This window comes from Musa acuminata, chromosome BXJ2-6, assembly GCF_036884655.1.
Source record: "Musa acuminata AAA Group cultivar baxijiao chromosome BXJ2-6, Cavendish_Baxijiao_AAA, whole genome shotgun sequence".
Taxonomy (NCBI): Eukaryota; Viridiplantae; Streptophyta; class Magnoliopsida; order Zingiberales; family Musaceae; genus Musa; species Musa acuminata.
The window spans coordinates 3,039,277-3,048,058 of record NC_088343.1 but is presented as its reverse complement, the minus strand read 5'-3'; the positions used below and the strand labels follow the sequence as shown (position 1 = coordinate 3,048,058).

Genomic DNA, 8,782 nt, shown 5'->3' with positions numbered 1-8,782 from the left:
TCTGCTGCAGTGTACATATGGTGGTGGGTATTGTTCGTACTACAGTGACAGAAATAGTAAAGAGCCCCATTACAAATGACTTTAAACCAAATGAAGCCCAAACTAAACTTAAACAAATTGCACAAAATCCAGTATCAAAACCTTTAAGCTAGTAGATAAGAAAATTTAATAAACTCTTGGGTGGATCAGCAGGCCTTGATGTTTCATCGATGGCTATCAGAGACTGGCTAATGCTTCCACCTTCCCTATTGGTTATGCATACCTTCATGCAGCAGATCAGAGGTGTTTAATCTCACATCATCTAGACGTCTGAGCCCTAACCCAGGGACTTTGGATGCTGCTGTTAGTGCCTTGATTTGGAGATTGTTACTTCTCATGTCATCAGGATTGGGTTTTATGACCTTGCTTAGAATTGCTTTACACAACCTTATTTCGATGATCGTAGAAACCATCCAATCCAATGTTATATACTATGATGTATAAATGCTTATGGCTATCACATTTTATTTAAATAGACATCATAAAAGTGACAATGAGCTCATACATTTTTATATAGAGAGCTTATTATTTTGCACGATTATGCTATGATTAAATTTAAAAATTCTGGTCTCAATAATTAGTACTATACACATTGTTTATTTTTCCTCATTTATTATATTAAGGGTAGGAAAGACCATGAACATGATTTCTTACCTAACTGACATATGTTTATTTTATATTCCTATTTGATTCATGAGAGTTTGAATATAGGGCCTAAAATAGCAGTTGAACTTGGGTGAACAATTTTCCCTAAAATGTCCTGCTTTTCTCACGTACATATTATTGGTTGGTCATGGAAAAACTATCCTTTTAGATGTTACTTCGTCAATGAACAAATTGTATGATATTTGTAACGTCATGCTTGCTCTGATGGTATACATATCTTGGTTATGATATATTATTTCAGTGATGGCAATCGACTTTCTGCTGATGATCAAAAGTTCATCTCGGAGAATGTTTTCAAGTACCACCCTGATAAGCAATCAAAGGTGTCTGATCAAGTTGACTACATTATGGTAAGCTGGACGAGTCATGTGTTCCCAATAAAGCGACAAGGGCATTGCATGACAATGGTCCAAACCATGGTTTTTTTTCCTTAAATTAATCTTATTTAGTTGCAATGTCACATAAAGATATATTTATTTTGCTGATGGCAGGTTGACAAGAACATGAGCTTCCAAGACTCGAGGTGCTTTTATGTGTTATCATCGGATGGCACAAGTGCAGACCTCTCCTGTCTCAAATGCATGGGGAGTCCTTTTGTAAAAAGTATTTTAAGAGGCTTCGTTCCGGGCCTGCCGTGTTAATGACGTTGCCATCTCATCCCATGAAAGGGTTAAACCAGGGCTTAAAATTTTGTTATGTCAATAATGCTGATGATAACCATTATTTTCTTTAGGAAACTTGTTATGTGAGGCATATCAGGTAAAATTTCACTATTTTTATTTTTATTTTTATTTTCATTACGAGAACTTTATGTAACGGTTATTATTAAATATCTTATTTAATAATAATGTAACCGTTCATTCATAATTCAAATTTCTTCATTTATTATGGTTTAAATGATTTCAGTTTCTTATTCTTTATACATGAAATCATTATTATTAAATTAAATATTTAATATCATTAAGTTCGATCCAAACGTTACAAATTTGAATTAATTCTTGAACGTTATGAGTTGGTGATGATAAATGTTCTTGATGGGAGAACATTTATATATACACGAGGATTTTGGTCCCTTGGCTCAATCATCTCTTTGAAGCGAAATGCTTTCCTACACTATCTAAAGCGAGAGTTCTGAGTCGAGAAGAACCAAAGTTCAAGAAGAAACCTCTGTAGAAATTCTTGACGACAATAGCTGAAGGTACGCTATTTCGTTTCCGCATTAGTTTTATTGTGTTTCTATTACAATGATTTAGAAACACAAGTTGGCTTCATTAAAATTTCTAACACTTTATTCCACCATTCTCTTTTATGAAACTTGTATTGGGTTAATTTTCATTAGGAGATTGGGTTAATATTCCAATTCTATAACGAAAGACCTAATGGAAGGTAGATATGTTAAGAGATAGCGGAACTCTCATAAATAGAGAAAAAAAAAAGATATATAAAGAAAAATGCTTTTGTTAGACAAATAAAATATTTTAATCAAAGTAGATCAAGGTTCAAGCGATAGAAATGGCATGTAAGGCATTTGCAGATCAACCATCCCCAAACCTTATAATACTGAAAGTGCTTGATAGTGGTTACTCAATGATAAATCTCACTTCCCAATGAAACATAATACTGAAAAATGGAAAGCAGATAATCTGATATATATTGAAGTGATGACCACATGACAACTTAGAGAAGAAACAAATCAATCTTGGTCAATACCAAAAATCTATACTGCAGATATGCACATACAGGATACGTACTCAATTAAGAACTCATGAGCACAGTCCTTCAAAGTGACTCTTTTTAAGCAGTTCAAAACTGCGAATGCTGCATTTTCCTTGCAAAATCTTTTCTGGCAGCAGCTATCATTCAAGTACAAAATCACTCCGCGGTCAGAAACATCATTTTTCCCAACAATCTAAAAATCTAAATACGATATCTTGAGAGTTTATACAAATTCACTATGGAGGCTACAAATACCATCAAATTCACCAAGACTGACTACCAGTTTGGAACTAGGTTTCCAGGATCATCCCCAGATAAACTACTAATCCAGACACTAGACTAAATCCGTACCATGGATTAAGAAATGAAGCGGCTTTCCATCTACCGGAGCCTAGAGGCACTCAAGAAGGAACACATTCAGAAACCCTAGGCAAAAAACCAGTTCACAGCGAGCAATAAAGAAGCCAAAAAAAAAAAAGACGAGGACGAGAATCACCTGTCGGCACCACTTGGCGAGCACATGGAGGTGGAGCATCCGCTGCCGAGTCTTGGCGATGAACTTGAGGAGGTCTATCTTCTTCTCGGAGTCGGATCGCTGGTCCTCCGGCGCCCGGGACCGCTCCACCAGCTCTTTGAGGGCGAGGTAGGAATCCTCCGCGGCTCGTCGCACAAGGGCGGAGAACTCCACCGTCTGCTGCCCCAGTTCCGCCGCCATCGCCCTCCGCTCCGGCGCCCAAAGTGTGGGGCGGAGGGGGGGCGCGCTAGGGTTTCGACGGCCGGGCTCGAATCCGGGCGCCGCGGGTGCAAAGCGAAGGAAGGCGAGATCGAATTCGCAGCTCCAATTGATGTTTTCTGGCGTTCGAGGGCGGAGGAAGCGACCAAATACAGTGTGCAAAGACCGGAGAGAGAGAGAGAGAGGATCCGCGACCCGCACGGAGAGAAAGGCAGGCTATTTGGAGCGTGCGGGTTTGGGCTTACGACAAACAGGAATGGGGGAAAGGGTTGGTTGGTCCACATGTGATCTATGTGGCCGCAACTTCATCATAAAAATATTTTTCTTACATCTGATTTAATACTCGCAAATCATACCTGCTATGCAATTGGAGGAAAACAGTGGGTCCGTAAGAAGCTCAGTATAATCTCAAACGATAACGAGGGCAGACTTCTTGTCTCAAATTAACCGGTGGGGAAATCATTTCTTTTGTTTTGCCCCCAGATAAATATTTCTTGTCTACTACACGTCGCACTATGTGACTCACCCTCGCACCCCATCTCTCTCATGGGCTCCACGTGTCATCTCCAGTTTCGTTCGGCCAAGCGGGGCTCCGAAAGAGCTGGGTGCGTGAAATATTTGGACTCTGCCTGGTTGACAAGACTGAATCAATCCTGAAACCGGGATAGTTGATTTGTTGACACGTGTACGTGGATCTCACCATCGGGCATGAGGTGGTATCTTGTGGAGTACGTTTCACCCTTAAACATTTGAGGCGTAATTTATCGATTTGGAAATGAATATAAAAATACCCATTTTCAATATAAATTATCTAAAATAAAAGAAAAGAATGTGTCGTATTGTCACGGACTTAGCTGGTTTTGCTTAAATCGTGTGGCACCCTTGCGTATTCATTCGCAAAGGTCAGCCTCCTATAGTCCCTTAGGACTCATAAAAGAGAAACCGGGTTAGGGAAAATGTCTCACTCGGGATCCACAAGCAAAAATTTCCGAAAACACTTCATAGACAATGCAAATTACAAATAGACTTTACAAGCTCTGAACAGTTACACAACAAAGGGGTAAAATGGTCCATTATAGATCGAAAATCTCTCACACGTGTCCACACGACACAACATATATTTACAAGCCTAAAGAGGCTACCAAACCCAACTAAAATGGGACTATCAAGCCTTTGGTCGTCCCTCTATGCTATTCAAAGCATAAACAAATAGAAAGACACGGACATACACAAGTATTACATCAAACATCCTGTTTAGAACTTTGTTTGTGACATTCTCCCCCACTTATGCTTTCGACGTCCTCGTCGAAGCCTTTGCCGACACTGTAACTCCTCGCCTTTGATGAGTCTTCAATCTTCTGCTCCAGCTGCAATGCGCCTCTTGGTTCCCATCTACTCTCTGCTGTTGTTCTTTTTTTTTAGTAGTCGAACCTTTGATCCGCCATGCTGCTTCAACTCGCCAATGACTCTAACTATAGTGTGGGGTTGGCTGAGTTGTGTTGATCTCTGTTGGTTCCTACTGATCCTCCAGATAAAGGAAAATATCATCCTTACAATGCGCCAGTCTTTCAAATGCCTCATGCTACTTGAACTGGGTGGATGCTTGTTAGAGCTTTAATGAGCATCGCCCCGCAAACTTCTAAAGTTTTGGATCCTTCCTCCATGATATTTGCCCATTGACTCTTCCTTCACTTAGTTGTCACCTCCAAGTAGGTTCGCATCACTTCCGCTTTCGATTGGCATTTCGTTGGGAAATTAAGCAGACAATCTACTCTCAGTAGGAAAGAATGAAATTATAGAGAAAGTGAGAGCACTAATAGAGATAAATAAAAAAGGATAAAAAAAAACAAAGCCTAGGCTTTTCGTATAAATTTGTCCAAAATTCTGTCTTACGAGACTACTCTTTCTTACATGTCTACATGTAAAAAAGTTCAACTTTCAATGCATTTGTCGATATCCGTGATGAGTATTCACGAAAATTTTGAAGAGTGTATCTATAATTCGAGGGAAAAAAGAATATAAGTCAAATCATGTCTTCTTTAATAGCCTTAGAGAAAAGAATGATAGATGAAGAAGAAGAAGACAATGAACTAATGAAGACTTTGTATATGTTATATGTCATCGTTAAAAATATATCTACTTGAAATATTCGCTCGCTAATTTAAGAACGTCTAACATAATTACATGATAAATTTATACAACACAATAACACTTGCATATATATATATATATATATATATATATATATATATATATATATATATCCATGCATGCATTCGGACGAGATGAAGTGTCCAATTATTACGGAACCGAGTCCACTCCTGCAGAGTCAATCGCAAACGATCATCAATTGTCCATGTCCACATTCCGATCGTGCGGGCACTATGAGTGATCTGACACATGAACTGTTTCTGATAACCATCTTCGTTTGACTAACCAAAACATCATTCCCATTACTTAATACTTCCACCCCACTTGATTTGCGTAGCATGTAGAGTCGGAATCACAAAACACGTCAACAAAATATTAACTCAACGGAATCATTACTTTATCGAACCCGACCATAAAGCACAAAAGACCGAGTCAACAAATCGTTATTTCGTTTCCCTAATTCAACATATATATATATATATATATATATATATATATATATATATATATATATATATATATATCAACCATACGATAAAGTTCGAATGATGTTACATATATCTCAAAGCGTTTCAACAGAAACAAAGATAGCTTAGCATGTCGTTGACGTTCGCCGCGACGTGGCTGACTTGCTGTTGGACCCGTGTCATCCTGTAGTAGTACTGAGCTGATGTCATGTTTGATGACGGTGAGGTACTAACTTAGTCTTGTACGAAAGATGAAAGCTGTGACAGTCAGGCGATACGATGCTTTGGAACCTCTTGACAAATATAAAATTTTAAAAATGATTGTCACTTGTAGTGAAATTAAGATAGAAATAGGTTAACCGTTGCTAGTCATCCGATCAATTATTATAAATCTAAGATAGGTACATCTCGATTATCGTGTGAACTTTTTTTGGTTTACATCTATTCGCCTGTGGTGTGGTGAATGGCAAATCCAAGGAATTTGTCTTGAATGGGTTGAGATACATATCGAATTTTTTCAAGACGTAAAACTTCTCGATTAGGTCATCAAGTATGTGCCAGTCATTCTATTTTTTATTATCATATCGTCTACATATACCTCGACATTCCTCCCAATCTAATACTTAAATATTTTTTAACCTGAAAGGTATGACTTTGTAACAGTATACGCCTCGATCGATAACGAATGAAGTATGTTTCTAATCCAAAAATGTCATTATGATCTAGCTATAGCCTGAAAATGCATCTATAAGGGTAAGAAATCATTTTTGATAAGTCAATATTTTATCGATATTGGTGTGAGGAATTATTCACTTTCGGTGAGCCCGTATGATTTTGCCTCTTTGGGGTGAACTCCAAAAGGCACCTCTAAAGGTAAGAGTTGTTGGGTCCAGCCTATATGTGGGCTTAGACAATTGGGCCTATTGAGCCCAAATCATTAATAAAAAGGAAATTAAAAGGTGAAATAGGGCAGCGTTTGTGCAGCGTGAGGGCAGCGATCGGCGACGCAGAAAGAGAGAAGGAGAGAGAAAGATTAGGATCTTGAGTTTTCTGCTTGACGATCAGTGGCCAAACATTATCAATTTTAACCCAAATTTTATGTGGAGAATCCTTGCAACAAACTCTACAATTCTAATAGCGTTGATCTATAGTTTTCCTCTCTAAGGTACTTTCCTGCTATACCTACTTTGTGAGACCTAGAATTCTCTTTTGAGAAGATCCATCCATGATGATGATATGTTATTCTTGATGTTGTTGTGATCCTCTAGTTATTCTAGAGAAGATTTACTGTAAACCTGTTATCATTACTATTGATAGTGGAAGTTTGAGGTGGACTACGGTCCCGTGGTTTTTTCCACATTATAAGATTTGGTTTCACTGTATAATTGATTTATTGCTCTACTATTTATGTTGTTCTGGTTGATATTTTGATGAGGAACCCATTTTAATACACAAAGAGGGAAAATAATTATTCTGCTTTAACAAGTTTTTTCCCCACAAGTGTTATCTGAGTAATAGGTTATTTAGTGCTAGTTTGTCTTGTGTGATTGAAATGGAGCAGTCATATGGTATGATTAAATTGAACTCATCAAATTATTCTACTTGTAGACGTACGATGGAAGATTTGCTCTATTGTAAATATTTGTATAAGTCTATCAAGGTTAAAGATAAACCTTCTATTATGGACGATGAAAAATGGGAAGTTCAACATAGAAAAACTATTGCTTATATTAGAAGATGGATGAATATAAACTTGCATGAGCATATTTCTAATGAAACCAAAGATGATGTTGTTTGGCACATAAGCCTGTTTTAGAGTCTTGCAAACAAGTTGGTTGCTATGAAAATGAATATAGATAATGAGATGCAAGAATTATTACTTCTCATCTCTTTACCAAAAAGTTGGGAAACATATGTTGTGACAATTTGTAACTTTACGCTAGAGGGAACTCTAACTATAAATATGGTTAAAGACAGTTTGCTAAATGAAGATGCCAGAATGTCACGGACAAACTTCTTAACAGGATGTTTGATGTAATGCTTATGTATGTCCGTGTCTTTTATTATTTTCATGCTTTGATAATAAGACAAAAAATGTATCTTCTTGGGATATGGTCATTAAGTGTTTGGGTACGGATTATGGGATCCAGTGAATAAGAAGATTATTAGAAACAGAGATATTGTATTTCTTGAAGACCAATTATTTGATGACGGTGATAATATTGAGAAGCCAGAAACCTCAGTTTATATTCTTTAGAGTTTTGGTTCAGTTCCTTCACCTGTAGTTAATGATGATCATGGGGGATATGAACAAGAAGATTGTGATGAGAATGCCAGTGATGATACTTCTACAATTGATTATGCTGAACCAACTGAACAAGCACCTCCACCACCAGTTGAGATTCCATTGAGAAGATCCACTAGAGAGCGACCACCATCTACCAGATATCCTCCACATGAGTATGTTATACTTACTGACGGGAGAGAGCCAAAAACTTATCAGGAAGCTATTATACATGAGCATAAGAATGAGTGAGTTAAAGTCATGCAAGAAGAGATGAGATCCTTGCTTGAGAACCACACATACGACTTAGTAAAGCCGCCTAAAGAGAAAGAGAAGAAAGCTCTCAAGAATAAATAAGTTTACAAATTGAAGACTAAAAATAATAGCTCAAAACAAAGATACATTCTTATTCTTTGGTCTTTGTGGCTCAAATATGTTTGTTGAATTGGTGTTGTTATTATGAAGCTTGATTGATCATATGGAGCAAATAAGAAAAGATTTTCGTCAGATTTTTACTGATATGATTGTTCTCGATCAACAAAAAATGGTGCGAGTTGCAGACGGTCATAATGCCGCTACTTTCATTGCATCAATCTAAAGCTCTTCCCATCAAAACACAAACACCATTGCATTACATATTCTTATTCAGAATCTTTGGAATCTTTAGAATCTTCGAAATCATTGTAAACCTCTCCATCACACTCAGATCCTTCATCATGTTCTTCC

The 8,782-nt window shown here is 37.5% G+C and overlaps 1 protein-coding gene across 2 annotated transcripts; it reads right to left on the bottom strand.

Moving 5' to 3' along the window:
* Positions 1-2,326: 2,326 nt before the first annotated feature.
* LOC135613410 (mediator of RNA polymerase II transcription subunit 14-like) lies at positions 2,327-3,428 on the bottom strand. 2 transcript variants are annotated; one of them, XM_065110439.1, is made up of 2 exons: positions 2,918-3,428; positions 2,327-2,812 (listed from the first exon to the last, which is right to left on the bottom strand). In XM_065110439.1, exons 1-2 carry the CDS (start codon positions 3,134-3,136, stop codon positions 2,756-2,758), a joined length of 276 nt encoding a protein of 91 aa, XP_064966511.1. In that variant the 5' UTR covers positions 3,137-3,428; the 3' UTR covers positions 2,327-2,755. The 2 variants fall into 2 exon arrangements, with proteins under 2 accessions (XP_064966511.1, XP_064966512.1); XM_065110440.1 differs by having other exon boundaries at positions 2,327-2,847; positions 2,918-3,416.
* Between the last annotated feature and the right edge of the window lie 5,354 nt (positions 3,429-8,782).

Excerpts from the sequence above, each read along its gene's own strand:
- LOC135613410 (XM_065110439.1), bottom strand. The coding sequence starts at position 3,136 with ATGGCGGCGGAACTGGGGCAGCAGACGGTGGAGTTCTCCGCCCTTGTG. Across the intron at positions 2,813-2,917 it reads TCGCCAAGTGGTGCCGACAG|GCTCCGGTAGATGGAAAGCC; the intron begins GTGATTCTCGTC and ends GAGTGCCTCTAG.